This window comes from Pipistrellus hanaki (assembly GCF_964339955.1).
Source record: "Pipistrellus hanaki genome assembly, chromosome: 19".
NCBI classification, from domain to species: domain Eukaryota; kingdom Metazoa; phylum Chordata; class Mammalia; order Chiroptera; family Vespertilionidae; genus Pipistrellus; species Pipistrellus hanaki.
This window is the reverse complement of record NC_140521.1, coordinates 17468217-17483517: the sequence shown is the minus strand read 5'-3', so window position 1 is coordinate 17483517 and position 15301 is coordinate 17468217. Positions and strand designations below refer to the sequence as shown.

The 15301-nt window shown below is 54.7% G+C and overlaps 1 protein-coding gene across 1 annotated transcript in view; it reads right to left on the bottom strand.

Moving 5' to 3' along the window:
• LOC311613995 (2'-5'-oligoadenylate synthase 3-like) overlaps positions 1 to 14354 on the bottom strand; it is a 43354-nt gene extending 29000 nt beyond the window's left edge. Inside the window, exons 1-9 of the mRNA XM_084868478.1 lie at positions 13954 to 14354; positions 12794 to 13076; positions 10372 to 10547; positions 8915 to 9150; positions 6910 to 7063; positions 6088 to 6429; positions 4162 to 4444; positions 1444 to 1619; positions 196 to 455 (exon numbers count right to left, since the gene is read on the bottom strand). Coding sequence (XP_084724604.1) covers positions 196 to 455; positions 1444 to 1619; positions 4162 to 4444; positions 6088 to 6429; positions 6910 to 7063; positions 8915 to 9150; positions 10372 to 10547; positions 12794 to 13076; positions 13954 to 14154 — 2111 coding nt within the window. The 5' untranslated portion in view covers positions 14155 to 14354. The remainder of the gene's footprint in view (positions 1 to 195; positions 456 to 1443; positions 1620 to 4161; positions 4445 to 6087; positions 6430 to 6909; positions 7064 to 8914; positions 9151 to 10371; positions 10548 to 12793; positions 13077 to 13953) is intronic.
• Between the last annotated feature and the right edge of the window lie 947 nt (positions 14355 to 15301).

The following is a 15301-nucleotide window of genomic DNA, read 5'->3' as shown; positions in this document are numbered from 1 at the left end:
AAAAATAAAAATAAAACTGGCCCAGGCTTCCTTTGAGGGTCATGTCTCCATGCTTCCTCAGCAAAGAGTCCAGGAGGATGCAGAGTGAGGATGGGGCTGGGGCACCCAAACCCCACCCGGGGCCCCTCCTGGAGGCAGGGACTCCAGGTGACAGCGGGGAGGATGACAGGGCGGGAGACGAGGTAGCGGTGTGACCTGGGCTTCCGAAGCTGACCGAGGAGGTGCGTTCTGAGAGCCGGGTCCTCGGGGCTGTAGTTAACCGTCCAGAAGACACAGAGCTGCCGGTGCTGCTGGACCAGCCGCAGGACGGTCCGCAGGCCCTCGGCCGTGGGGAAGCGGTCCTTCCCGCAGCCCTGCTCCCAGGCGAAGACCGTCAGCAGCTCCAGGGCGTAGGCCGGGGGCAGGGCGGCCCGGGCGGGCCCTTCTCCTTTGTTCCTCACGGCGGCGGGGGCGACCTATGTCCCCCCCAAATCCAAGACTCAGTGGAGGGAGCACTTCCTGTCTGCGGAGCACGGCCCTCCTTGGAGAAGGAGGGGGACAGAAAAAACACAGCACAGACCACAGAGAGAACAGAGCCTTGGGGTGGCCTGGCACACCCTTCTCGTTTTGCAGGAGAATAAACGGAGGGCCAGAGCGGGGGCAGTGACTTGTCCAAGGTCACAGAGAAGGTCAGACTTGGTCTGTGCCTACAGTCTGTCTCACAGGAGCGGGGTCTGCAACATAGTCATGTTGGCATTTCTTTCTTTTTCTTTTTTTAATATTTTATTGATTTTTTTTTTTTTTTTTTTTTACAGAAAGGAAGAGAGAGGGATAGAGAGTTAGAAACATCAATGAGAGAGAATCATCGATCAGCTGCCTCTTGCACCCTCCTCCCCACCGGGGATGTGCCCGCAACCAAGGCACATGCCCTTGACCGGAATCGAACCTGGGACCCCTCGGTCCACAGGTCAACCAACCCTCCATCCGCTGAGCCAAAGCGGTTTTGGCTGTCATCTTGGCATTTCAATACTCATAATACGTTAGCAATAGCAGGCGGTCAGGAGATGCCGGTTGAATAAGAGAGTTGGCACTGAGAGAGTATTTGCTGAGGGGGCTCAGAAGGATGCTCAGGAGTTAGCGTGCCTTGCACAGGGGATGGTGATGGAGGAACAGCATCAGCAAAGGCTTGGAGGTGAGAAGCGACAGGGAAAGCATTAGCCGTGTGAGGAGAGAAGGCTGGAGAGGGGCGGGGAACCCAGTCACAAGAGGATGTGGGGGCCCGATGGAGAAGATTCTCCCTCAGCCAGGGGCTCCCAGGGCATGGAGGGTGGAGGAGGCAGTCCTGGTTGGGGTGGCCCACAAAACGCAAAGGAGGGCGCTGTGTCAGGGACGAGCGGATTGGCCGAGGCGGTTGCCATGACAGCGGCTGTTTTCTGGGAGGAGCGAGGGGCACAGAGGCCTCACCTGGCGGTGCCAGTGCTTCACCAGCAGGATCAGGTTCTTCAGCTTGGCTGGCCGCGAGTTCACGAAGCTCCTCCTCAGCTCCGCGAAGCAGGCTGCGTGCTCCCCGTCCCGGCAGCCGCTGTCCAGGAGAGCCCGGTAGACCTTGGGGTCTGGTTTGGTGCCGGCGCTGAGCTGCCCTGAGGATGTTGGCAAGATGCTGAGGATGCATTTCTAATGGAAGCCAGCGGCATTTCCCTACCCGGCTGCTCACCTGCCTCCGATAGTTAAACATTAATTATATAACGCTGCGGTCAGTGACACACCATCGAGAGCACAGAATAACCACCAGAACTTCTAGAACTTATGGACGTGGAAAACAAAGTCTCTGGGGTTTTTAAAAAAGTAAGCTGAGGCAGCAGATCAGACACATTTGAAGAAAGTAAACTGGAAGGTATGCTTGAGCAATGGAGCAGCAGGCAGCAACTGAGAGATGGGGAAATGAGAGCGATGAGACGTGGAGGTTGGAGTGAGACACCATTCAAGAGCTCCAGAAGTAGAGAATGGAGGAAACAGAGGAGAAGCGATATTTGAAGAGCTACTGGGAGGCATTTTCCCAAAACTAAAGGAAGAAGGGAGTCCTCAGATTCAGTCAGCACAAATTCCACATAGTATAATTAAAAAGAAATCAATATACAAACATCAGAGACTGAAGGATTATGTGGTCTAAGAAAAGTCTTAAAAGCTACCAAAAAGGAAACACACACACACACACACACACACACACACACACACACCAACAAAGTAAACAGCCGACTTCTCATCAACAACTATGAAGGTCAGAAGACAGTAGAAACTGAGAAAAACAAATGTCAAACATTCTCTCCAAGAGGGAGGTGAGACAGGTTTTTTAGACAAAGTCTGTGAAAATTTATCAGTTATACATCCCTTCTGAAAAAGTACTACAGGATGTATTTCTATAAGCAGGAAATGAATCCAGAGCAAGAACTGGAAATTAAGAAGCATTAGTGGGGGGGGGGGGGGGGGGAGAGGAAATATTTCTAATTATGTTCAGAGGTTTTAATTTACACAGGTATAAAAACAAAAGCAAAGACGATAATCTTTCTTATTGTGAGTGTCTTGTATGTTAGTTCTAATAGATTGCTAACCCCTTCAAAGTGATCCTATTATTACTGTGTGCTCCATTTTTGTCTTCTAGTTTTATGTTACTTATAACAGGCACAATTAAAATCTAATAGCATACCCTTACAAATAAAAAATGGAAAAAGGTATTTCAGGAAAACACTGCCAAGATCAGTGCAGCTCTATTAATGTCAGATAAAAGGCTTTAAGGCAGGTTTACATGTGTTTCAACATAATGAGGATTATTACTTGATGATAAAAGGAACAATCCAATAAAATATAATTATATCCTTACACGTTCCTTAATAACATTGCCTCAAAATATTAAAATCAAAACTTTCCAGAATTACAAGGAGAAACTGACAAATCTCTACCCAGAGAAGGAGATTCTGGGGGCCCATTCATAAACTGGAGGACAAAATAAGGAAACATAAGGGTCTGAACAAAGACCCTAAGCTAACCCTAAAGGATCTGTACAGGAGCCTGCATTCCCCAATGGGGAGCATGCATTCTTTTTTGGGGGTATATTTTCTGACTACAATTAAAAATAGAAAAAGAGCCCAGTGTTGCTCAGAGGTTGAGCAGCGACCTATGAACCAGGAGGTCACAGTTCAATTCCCGGTGGTGGATTCTATTCCCAGACAAGGGCACATAGTGGGGCTGCAGGTCTGATCACCTGCCCTGGCACTTGCGGAAGGCAATCAATCCATGTGTCTCTCTCACACTGATGTTTCTCTTTCTGTCTCCTGCCCCACCCTTTCTTCCATTCTCTCTAAAAATCAATGGAAAAAATACCCCCAAATGAAGATTAACAAAACAAAACAAAACAGCAACAAAAGAAATTACATGTAATTTCTTTTTTTTAGAATATATTTTCATTGATTACAGAGAGGAATGGAGAGAGAGAAACATCAATGATGAGAGAGAATCATTGATCGGCTGCCGTCTGCACACCCCCTACTGGGGATTGAGCCCACAACCTGAGCATGTGCCCTTGATCCGAATCAAACTCAGGACCTTTCAGTCCCCAAGTTGATGCTCTATCCACTGAGCCAAACCAGCTAGGGCCATGTAATTGCTTTAAAAAAAAAAAAAGTTTCGCCGAAACCACTTTGACTCAGTGGATAGAGTGTCGGCTTTCGGACTGAAGAGTCCCAGGTTCGATTCTGGTCAAGGGCATGTACATGGGTTGTGGGCACATCACCCGTAGGGGGTGTGCAGGAGGCACCTGGTTGATGTTTCTCTCTCATCAATGTTTCTAACTGTCTGTCCCTCTCTCTTCCTCTGTTGAAAAATCAATAATATATATATATATATATAAAGTTCCAAGCAGATAGGAAGAACTGCTAACACTTGTGAAATTGGAATTGGAGGACACGGTCCTAGGATGTCTACAGTTTTCTGTGTGCTTGAAACAGTTTATAATTAAACTTCTGTAAAGTTGAAAGCGCTACATAGTGATGAGTTGAAGACCATGACTGTAGGGATCGCACAGTAGCCCCAATGCTCGGTGAGGTAGGGGAATTAGCCAGCGAGAGGATTGCGAGAGCCCGTGAGACGTTCCCTGACTCCCCCAGGCCCAGGCCGGGCACCCCTCACCCACGGCATCAAAGACAGGCAGCAGGCTCACGTCCGTCCAGCTGGCCAGGGCCGGGGCCATCAGCCGGAACCGCAGCGCCTCGGCCACGGTCTGCTCCGGGAAGCTCAGGGTCAGGCCGGGGACCGGATCCCGCCCCCAGGATTCCAGCTGGTGCCGCATGTCCGTGAGGATCTCCGCCCGCCGCGGCCCCTGGTCTCGGTAGCCCTCGAGGCAGTTGAGGAAGATGACGAGCTCGGCATCACAGCCTCCCTTGAGGTCTGTGCCCCGGCCGAGGGAGCCCCCCTGCAGAGAAAAGAGGGGTCTCAGACTCGTGACTCGATTTAAAGTCAGACTGGGGACCCCCCCAGTTCTCCCAGCCCCCTCCCCAGCTGCAGCCCTGGAACTCCTGGATCCCTGATGCTGGCTCTTGGGGCACCGTGACAGAGGCAGGCTATGACCTCTGACCCTCATAAGCCGGCAGGGCCAGGTCATATCTGACTATCTGAAGGCTCTGCCTTCTCTAGACCATGAAGTGAGTGCAAAGTCAGACAGCATGCAGCGGCAGATAACGGGACAGCTGGGTGGAGAGGGCAGCGGTCAAAGATTCCAGCCGAACATCTGCTGCACCTGCGGACTGCACATCTGGCTCCCAGGTTGCTAATTGGGGTCTTGGCCCAATAAGGGTCTGCAGATGTTCTTGGCCTGCTTCAAGCAATCATTCATTCATTCATTCATGCATGTATGCATGCATTCAACAGATATTTACTGAGCAATTGCACATATGGGGATGGGAGTGGATAAAATACTTCTTTCCCTGGAACTTATATTGTACCAGGTGGAAAGGGAGGGGGAGGCAGGGACAGTCAGCAAATAGGAACCCCCCCCAAAATAAAAAGCCCTAAGTGCTGTGTAGAGGCCAATGAAAAGGGGCCTGGCGGGAAGTGGAGGTTGTGATTGTGAATGAGCAGACAGGCTCCTTGAGAAGGGGACTTGGATCACAGACTTAAAGGAGGGAAGGGACCGGCCGGTGTGGCTCAGCGGTTGAGTGCGGGCCTATGAACCAGGAGGTCACGGTTTGATTACTGGTCAGGGCACATGCCCGGGTTTGCAGGCCCGATCCCCAGTGTGGGGCGTGCAGGAGGCAGCTGATGAATGACTTTTATCATTGAGGTTTCTATCTCTCTCTTCCTCTCCCTTCCTCTCTGAAATCAATCACACACACACACACACACACACACACACACACACGAGAGATAGAGACCCAAGTGGATGGAGGAAGAACATTCGAGAAAGAGAAAACAGCCAGTGGGGAGGTGTGCCTGGGAGCCAGCATGGAGTGAGGGGCAGAGAGAGACCAGGGCCAGACCCCACAAGCCTGAGGCCACTGTCCTCTGTGAATCCTTGGAGAATTTTGTGGAGAGAAGGGAAGTGATCTCATTATGGTAATAGTGGTTAAAATAAAACTACCATGAAAAAAAAAGCAGCTGGCTTTTATACTAGTACTAGAGGCCCGATGCATGAAGATTCGTGCAAGAATGGGCCTTCCTTCCTCTGGCTGCCGGCACCATCTTTGCCCCAGCCAGAGCTGCCTTTATGCCTGCCCACGCTGCCCAGAGGCCCAGAGCAGCTGGGGCATGGCGGAACGCAAACATCCCACCTCTGGCTGCTCAGTGCCTGTGTATGCAAATTAACCTGCCATGTTTGTTGGGTTAATTTGCATACTCACTCTTGATTGACTGGTGGGTGTCGCAAAGGTACAGTCAATTTGCATCTTTCTCTTTTTATTAGTGTAGATATATAACCCTCCCCCAGCAAACTGCTCTCCCTGATGTCCACTTCCTCTGTCCGCCCTCAGCTGTGTCTCTGTGACTTCTTCCTGCCCCCACAGTGGCCCTCCCCTCCCCCCCTCCAGTCGGGTCCCATCGGTGTCTCCACCTGCTGCTCACCTTGCCGACTCTCGAGGCCTTGTGGACACAGTTCTCCCGGAGGCGGCTCAGGATGCCGTCGACGGCCTTGCTCACCTGCCTCTGGAACTGGGGGCTGGGCTTGAGGTGGTCCTGGATGAAGCGGTCCAGCTCCTTGGCGGGGACCCGAGCCAGATCCGGGACCCCCTCCGGTATACAGGGGGCGGTGCCGTCCACCGAGGGGTCGGGAGCTGGGCATACGGGCCGCCTGTTCCCTGCCTTCGAGCATCCGGCATCAGCACTGCTGCTGTCTTTGGGGGTCCCCTGGGCCGGGCCTCCCGGAATGGGCCGGTCCACACCTGAGTGCCCGGTGCATGGAAGGCCCTGGAAGGTTGGGGGAGGAGCAGTCTTATATGTGCGGGGTTCCACATTCCTCCTCTTGGCAGCCCCCGCCCCCACCTGTCAGGGTGACTGAGGCTCAGAGAGGGGAAGGGAGAGGTTGTCCATATGGTGCCTGGTGCACATGAGACGAGGTGCCCTTATGAAGGGGACACAGTATAAAAACCTTCCCCAGGGCAGGCCAGAGGGGGCCCATGGGGGGAAAGGGGGACCTATGTGATACTTTCAACAATAAAGATTTAATTAAAAAAATAAAACAAAACGGCCCCCTGAGGTGGGACACTTGGTAAGCAGACAGTAACGACACAAAGATGGGTGATTAGACTGTGTCACCGCCCGCTGTCCCCACTTTTCAGCTCTGCTCCACACCCACGGCCTCCCGCGCACCGCACCGCAGATGCTCAGAAAACACGGGGCACACAAGCTGGGGGTAAATGCCACCCATCCCAGGAGCCCCTCCCTCACCGGCACCTCCCAGGGCTGCACAGCGCCCCCTGCTGGCTGCAGGAAACACGGGCTGTCGTAGCAGGACGCTGCCTCTTGGGCCAGCAGGTCCCAGCGCCAGGCTGCCCCGTCCCCCACGTCCCACGTGGGGTCGGCCGGGTCCAGGATCACAGGCCTGCCAATCCACAGGGATGAGAAGGTTCTGGTTAGCAAGATGGCCAGAGTCAGGCCGACTGGTTCTGATCTCAACTCTGCTCCTCTCCGGCTGTGTGACCGGAGGCGGGTGGCTGGCCTCTCAATGGGGACTGCAGTGATGCCCACGCTGACGGGCTGCTGTGGGGACCGAATGGGAGCGAGGGTCCTCAGCTCCACCTGCTTGATAGAGTCACATGACACCGGACCCAGTGTCTGCCCTGCAGTGGGAGGCCGCGCCTCAGCCCTCTCCGTAAGACCCGAGAGTGGGATGGGAAACGCACGGTGATAAACTCACACCATGAAATGCTGCTCAGCAGTGGACGAGAAGGAGCCATCGCTACACGCGACCGTACGGAGAATCTCAAAGACTTAATTCTGGGAGAGAGGAGGCCCCACAAAAGCCCACGCTGTTTAACCGGTGTGGCTCAGTGGATAGAGCGTCGGCCTGCGGACTGAAAGGTCCCGAGTTTGATTCCGGTCAAGGCCTTGTACCTCGGTTGTGGGCGCATCCCCTGTGGGAGGTGTGTAGGAGGCAGCTGATCGATGTTTCTCTCTCATTGATGTTTCTAACTCTCTGTCCCTCTCTCTTCCTCTCTGCAAAAAAAAATCAATAAAAAAAATATATATATATTAAAAGCCCATGCTGTGCGGCCCCACTGAAATGTGATTTAACAGCACGGCTCTACTGATCACAATCAGGAGGGGGTCCCCTGTGGGAGGGGCACAGGGAAGCTCCCGGGTGCCGGGGTACGCTCCAGTGATCTAATGGGGATTCCCAGGTGATCACATCTTTTTTTTTTTATTTTTTTTAAATATATTTTATTGATTTTATACAGAGAGGAAGGGAGAGAGATAGAGAGTTAGAAACAACGATGAGAGAGAGTCATCGATCAGCTGCCTCTTGCACACCCCCCACTGGGGATATGCCCGCAACCAAGGTATATGCCCTTGACTGGAATCGAACCCGGGTCCCTTCAGTCCCCAAGCCGACGCTCTATCCATTGAGCCAAACCGGTTTCGGCTGGTGACCACATCTTAGAAAGGCACCAGACTGTGCGATGCACCACTGAGCCGCTCACACACAAAGCGGGCGGTACGCTTTAAAAACTGCCCCGGCTCGGCCAGCGAGGCTCAATGGTTGAGCATCAACCTATGAACCAGGAGGTCACGGTTTGATTCCGGTCAGGGCACATGCCCGGGTTGTGGGCTTGATCCCCAGGGTGGGGCACACAGGAGGCAGCTGATCAATAATTCTCTCTCATCATTGATGTTTCTCTCTCTCTCCCTCTCTCTTTCTGTCTCTCCCTCCCTCTCTGAAATCAATAAAAATATATTTACTGATTGATGTTTCTCGCCCATCGATGTTTCTAACTCTCTCTCACTTCCTCTTTGTAAAAAATCAATAAAATATATTTTTAAAAAAATAAATAAAAATATATTTAAAAAGAAACAACATCTCTTAAGCCAGTGGTAGGCAAACCGCGGCCCCTTGAGAGTCCTAACTCCACTTCTTCAAAATAGCCTCGCCCAGGCTCTTCTGCGCATGGGCCGCGAAGTTTCAATCGCACTGTCCGTGCACGCCCGCACGTGGTGTTTTGTGGAAAAGCCACACTCAAGGGGCCAGAGAGCCGCCTGTGGCTCTCGAGCCGCTGTTTGCCAACCACTGTCTTAAGCGATTCTAATCTGCCAATGGGGCTGTATGCGTGGTATGAGGAATGCCCTGGTAGCAGCTGGCTTTGATCCTCCTTAGCCACGACCTGCTTTGTCACTGTTCATTCTCTCCCAGGCACAGGTGCGGGAGGGAGAGCGGGTGCTGGGACCGAGGAGGTACCTGGGCCCCTCCAGCTGGCGCTGCAAGAACTTCTGAACCGCGGGGTCCTTGGTGCTGTAGTGGGTGGTCCAGAAGACACACAGGTGCCGGTGCCGCTGGATCAGGCCCAGCACGGTGCGGAGGCCCTGGGCCAGGCTGAAGGCCTCCTTCCCGCAGCCCTGCTCCCAGGCGAAGATGGTCAGCAGCTCCAGGGCGTAGGCCGGGGGCATCTCGTTCCGCCCCGCCGGCGGGCACACCTGCGAGAGGACAGGGCGGCTCAGGGGAGGACGGGGAGGGGGAGCTAGCTCTCTGGAGAATTCGGCAGGATCTCCCGGTCTCCGGGGTGGACACCAGCAGGCGGAGCCTGGGACGAGAAGCTGTGTGCCGAGCCTGTTCCCAAGGCTGCCTGGTGCTACCCCCCCCTCCCTCCCCGCTGGGGCTTCAGCCATGTGCTTGGCTCATGTTGGGGGGGGGGAGGGAGGGGTTCGAGATGCAAGCCCCCAGGAGGGGGGAGCAGCCAGGGAGGGGCCGGCGGGGAATCTGAGATGGTTCCCCCCCAAGGAAAAGCACAGCGAGTCCCTGGCTGAGCAAGAACGGATCTCCAGGATGGCCTCCTTCCAGACCTGCTGAAGGAGGAGAAGGCCCAAGCCAAGGGCAGGCTCAGGGCATTCCTGAGGCTGGGGGTTGGGGGTGTAGGTGCACAGACTCCACACACTTCATTCTGTACATAAAACACTCCCGACAGTCTTAAAGCCCTAAATATTAAAAAAAAATTTTGGGTCCTAACCGGTTTGGCTCAGTGGATAGAGCATCAGTCTGTGGACTCAAGGGACCCAGGTTTGATTCCGGTCAAGGGCATGTACCTTGGTTGAGGGCACACGCCCAGTGGGGGGTGTGCAGGAGGCAGCTAATTGATGTTTCTAACACACACACACACACACACACTCTCTCTCTCTCTCTTTCTCTCCCTTCCTCTCTGTAAAAAAAAAAAAAAAAAAATCAATAAAATACATTTTAAAAAATCACATTTTTTGGGGGGAGGGAACATGGGAGAATAATTTTAGAAAGTCCAAAGAGGCAAAGACTTCTTAAATAAGACATCCGAAGCACACATCACATAAGAAAGAGGCGGACACACCTGACTGCATGAAAACACAAACATTTTCTGTGTCAAAAGATCAATGAACAAAGTGAAAGTATAAGCCACGGGTGGGGAGGATAGATTTGCACTGTGTTCACAAAAATACAAACCAGCACCCACAATATATAAAGAGCGCCAACCAATCAACAACAAGAAGGCAGCTAGCTAACCCAGTGGAAAATAATGGGCAAATCATATGAACAGACAATTCCCAGAAAGAGAAACACGGATGGCTGCTAAACATAGGGAAACAGTCTCATGATCACGAAGGCACACATCCCATCCGTCACATGCCAGGGACCACCTCCCGCCCCCCCCCCCCCCCCAGAGGCCTCACCTGGCGGTACCAGTGCTTCACCAGCAGGATCAGGTTCTTCAGCTTGGCTGGCCGCGTGTTCACGAAGTTCCTCCGCAGCTCGGCGAAGCAGGCCGCGTGCTCGCCCTTCTGGCAGCCATTGCTGAGGAGGGTGGCGTAGACCTCGGGCTTGGGTTTGACACTGGAGCTGAGCTGACCTGGGGGTGTGAGGGCCTGTGAGTGAGGAAGGGTGCTGAGGACCCAGGATGAAGGTGCTGAGCTCAGCTTGGGGCGCTGGGGGAGAGCGAGGAGGATTTGAGGGGCGGGGTACCCCTGCCTGGACACGGGAGGATGAGGCAGAGAGCCTGGGAGCCAGAGAGGAAAAAGCTCTGGACCAGAAGGGAGGGTTCCTGCTCCCAAATGGCCAGGCGCCCCCAGAGGCCGTCGGAAGAAGTGCAGCCTCATTCCCAGGTAAGCAGGCAAGACGCTTCCTGCAGAGTCCGGAATTCTATAACCTGGCAATGATTCCCGCCCCGAGGCTCCCCGCAGGCCATACTAAAATACCACCGCACAGACCTGTAATTAACCAGTGCCCCGCGAGGAGGAAACGATGCCAGAGAAACACAAGGCAAGAGGTTCTGATTCCTTAGCAGTAATTGCTAATGTTTTCTGAGCGCTTACCACGTGCCAGGCGCTGTGCTGCACGTTTCACACCAACCCCCTCAGTGTGTCCCCACTAAAAGCCGGCAGCTCTCCACCTCGTTTTATAGCCGTGGAAACTGAGGCACAGGGACATTCGGTGGTGAGGCGGCTGGAGACAGGATTGGAAGGTGGAGCTGGCTGACTCTACAGTAGGTGCCCCGCTGTCCTGGGCCAGGCTCGGGGGTGGGGGGCGGGGGGGGAGGGAAACGTACCCTCCCCAGAACTCCCTAGATCCCTGACGTCAGTTACCTGCTGTGTGACTTCGGGTGAGTTACCATATGTCTCTGTGCCTCAGAGCCCCCACTGGTGAAATGGAAGCTGAGGCAGGACAGACCTCATAGGTTTGCTTGGAGGCATGCACAGGACAAAGCATGTCACGTGCTTGGAATAGTGAGGCATTTCATAAGGAGTAGCTATTAGGATTAGTAACAAGGTGGGTATTTAGGTGTGGGAAAGGGTGGCTGTCTGCCAGGTCAGCAGAACCATGGATAAACTCCAGACAGCTATCTCCCAGAGCATCATGGGAAATGATGATGATGATGATGATAACAGAAATAATAAGAAGAATAGAAATAAGAATAGCAAGCTCTCATATAGCCCTATCACACGCCAGGCACTGTTCTAAGTTCATTACATGCATTCACGCAAAACGTCTTTCCAGAAGAAACTACTATTGTCCTATAATTATTATCTGCATTGCGTAGATGCATATTATTATTATTTTTTAAAAAATATATTTTATTGATTTTTTACAGAGAGGAAGGGGATAGAGAGTGAGAAACATCGATGAGAGAGAGACATTAACCAGCTGCCTCCTGCACACCCCCTACTTGGGATGTGCCCGCAACCAAGGTACATGCCCTTGACCGGAATCGAACCTGGGACCCTTGAGTCCACAGGCCGACGCTCTATCCACTGAGCCAAACCGGTTTCGGCGGCAGATGCATATTATTATATTAAATCAAGCATGGGTTTATGACAAAGGGGAGTGAAAAATCCCATTGATGCTTTTAAATAACAGGTGAGATTTTGCAGGATTCTGGCCTGGTCCCCAGGCCCCTGCTGCCGGCCTGTGTCCACCTGACTTCTCCTGTAGGTCTAGGGGAGGCTCAGCTGCGCTGCGCGAGGCAGTGGCGAAAGGAAACTCTCCCCAGTGGTTGGAGCAAGGACCACAGATGCCGGAGGAATGGGCCTTGTCTGGCCCAAACCCAGTCAATACACAGAAGCCCATGCCCAGCCAGCGTGGCTCCGTGGTTGAGCATCAACCCATCAGGAGGTCACGGTTCCATTCCTGGTCGGGCACATGCCTGGGTTGTGGGCTTGATCCCCAGTAGGTTGTGCAGCCGATCAATGATTCTCTCTCATCATCGATGTTTCTATCTCTCTCCCTCTCCCTTCCTCTCTGAAACCAATTTTAAAACTTAAAAAAAAAGAAAAGAAAGCCAAAACCCGTTTAGTTCAGTGATACAGCATTGGCTTGCGGACTGAAGGGTCCCGGGTTCGATTCCGGTCAAGGGCATGTACCTTGGTTTCAGGCACATCCCCAGGAGGGAATGTGCAGGAGGCAGCTGATCAATGTTTCCGACTATCTCGCTTCCTTCCTCTCTGTAAAAAAAAAAATCAATAAAATATATTTAAAAAAAGAAGAGAAAGAAACGGGAGCCCAGAGAGGGTGTCCCAGGTCACACAGCACACGTTGGTGGCAGGGCTCGCACTGTTAGCCCTGACTTACTCCTAACGACCTTGCCCCGGGGTGTCTTACCCAGCGCGTCAAAGGCAGGCACCAAGCTCACGTCCATCCAGTTCTCGAGGTCTGCGGATGCCAGTCGGAACCGGAGGGCCCCGGGCGTGTCCTGTTCGAGAAACTCCAGGCTCAGCCCGGGGACCGGCTGCTGCCACCAGGACCCCAGCAGCGCCCGCATCTCGGCGAGGATCTCGGTCCGCAGCGCCCGCTGGTCCTCGTAGCTCTTGAAGCAGTCGAGGAAGACGACGAGTTGGGAGTCACAGCCGCCCCGCAGAGCGGTGCCCCGGCCAGCGGAGCCTCCCTGGGAGGAAAGCACAACAGTCAGCGATTCCCGGAGTGCCCCGGGCTGGGCTGGCGGGGTGAGGGAGGCACGTGGGCTGGGTGAGGACTGTGGCCACCCAGCTCCCGGCTGCTCAGAGGCCTCTCCCACCTGCTGTCATCTCTCCCCTGGCAAACTCCAGGTGCCCCTCCAGCCCACCCAGGTTTCCTGGATCCCCCCCCCCTCCCCCGCACTCCTGAGCTTGTCTTGGGGATACAGCAGGTGGCACCTGTCTCCTCCCCGAGTCTGCGGGCGTCCTGAGCTCAGAGTCAGCATGGCAAAAAGTGACCAGGCCTAAAAGTGACCCAGGCTCAGTTTCCCCACCCGCTAAACAGGGACCGTCATCTCCAGGAGACGGAATGGGGGGACTGCGGGGAGATAAGACAAGGAGGCAACGCTCATTGTTCCCCAGTGACTCCTCAGGAAAGGGGGCTGTGGCAGCGATTCTGGAGAGTTATCACAGCTGCGTCTTCAGGGGCAGGCCTCAGTGAGGTCCTGGTCTGTTTGGGTGCATGCGAGTGAAGAATGAATGAGTGAGTGAATGAATGAATGAATGTAGAAGAGGCAGCCCTTAGCAGCACAGATTCAGGAATCAGACTTCCTGCTTTGAATTCTGGCTGGACTGCATAGGCTGCTTCGGCTCTCTGGGCCTCGGTTTCCCCATCTGCCAAGGGGGGTGCATCGTACCTCGGGTGCAGCGGTGCTGTGTGCAGTAGTGCATGTTCAGGTGTGCTGTGGAAGTGTCACAATGAATGGAGAGGCGGAGAAAGCCCCGCCGTGTCCCCGTGCCCTGACTCACTGAGCCCAGCGTCCTCCGAGGGTGGTCCCCCGAGTTCGCCCCTGTCCCCCAAGACCCCACCTTGGCGATCTTCAGCACCCGCCAGGGCGGCGCAGCGGCTCCGGGTCCGGGTCCGGGGCGGCCCCCGCGCTCTCTCAGGGCGGCTGCCAGGGCGCCCAGGGCGAGCCGCGCGGCGCCCATGAACCCGGGGGGCGGCTGCAGGCGGCGGGCCACCAGGCCGTCCAGCGCGGCGGCAGGGGTGCGGCACACGTCCACGTCCATGGCCCGGGGCGCGGGGTGCAGGATGCAGGGTGTAGGGTGCAGGGCTCTGTGCCAGGGGCGCGGCTCCACAGCGCTCCCCGCCTCTGGGTGTGCGCCCCCAGGTGCCCGGGGCGCCCTTCAGGCCGTGTGTGCGCCCCTGCTCTCGGGGAGACGGAAGGAGGCTCCTGAGCCAGTCTCCCCACGTCCCCACTTTCTCCCTCACCCCGCCCCCGCCCCCCCTCCCCTCCCAGTCCCTCCTTTTCCCGCTTTCAGTTTCGTTTCTGGGCCCTGAGCTCCTTCCCCGCCGCGCTCCCCTCTGTGCTCGGTCCCTCCTCCCAGCTCCGGGTCGGCCTTCCCCGGGCCCGATGCACTGACACCGGGAACAAAAGGCCTGCAGATCCCGGTGTCAGTAATGTCCACAGAGCATGACGGCCCCACAGGTTTCTGGGGAGAAATGGCAGGAGAGTCCCACAAACGGAGCCCCCCCCCCTCGCGCTGGGCTGGAGAGTGCGCTCCGAACACCTAACCAGGAGCCATTAGAGCGGGTCGTGCACCACCTATTCCCCCCCCCCCCACTGGCGCCCCCAGCCGCCCGGATGTGTGCCCCTGTCCGCACACAGGCCGGGGTGCAGGACAGAGCCTGGGCCTCTCGCCAAAGGTCACTCGGGTGGGTGGGAAGTCGTCCGAAGGGGTTCAGACCGGTTTGTGCCAGCTCCCACCGCACCCTCTATTCCTGAGGAGCCAACTCTTCCCAAATAGTTCATACATGGGATGCAATTCCAGAAAAAAGTCCATTTCTTAACATTGCAAACACACCATTCTTTGTTTGTTTTTAACGAGGAGAAATGAGAGAGGAAAGGCAGTTTAGAATGGCACCTTTCGCACAGAATCACCTACTAACACGTGACAAAGCTTCAGGACTACACTCCTTGGGGCCTGGCCCCCGAGCAGGAGGTTAGCTGCAGAGGGGACACTGGACTCTGCAGGCAGCCGTGGCTGTGTCTAGCTTCACAGCCTGGATTCGCTTTTCGGCTGCTTTCCCACCCTCTTTGCTTTGCACACCGGAAGGAGCTCTTTGTCTGGGGGGCCGTGCCAGGGTCCCTCTCTCCGGCCCCTACCCCCCAGTCTCACTCAAACCATTGGTCCTCTGCCACGTCACTCAAGGATC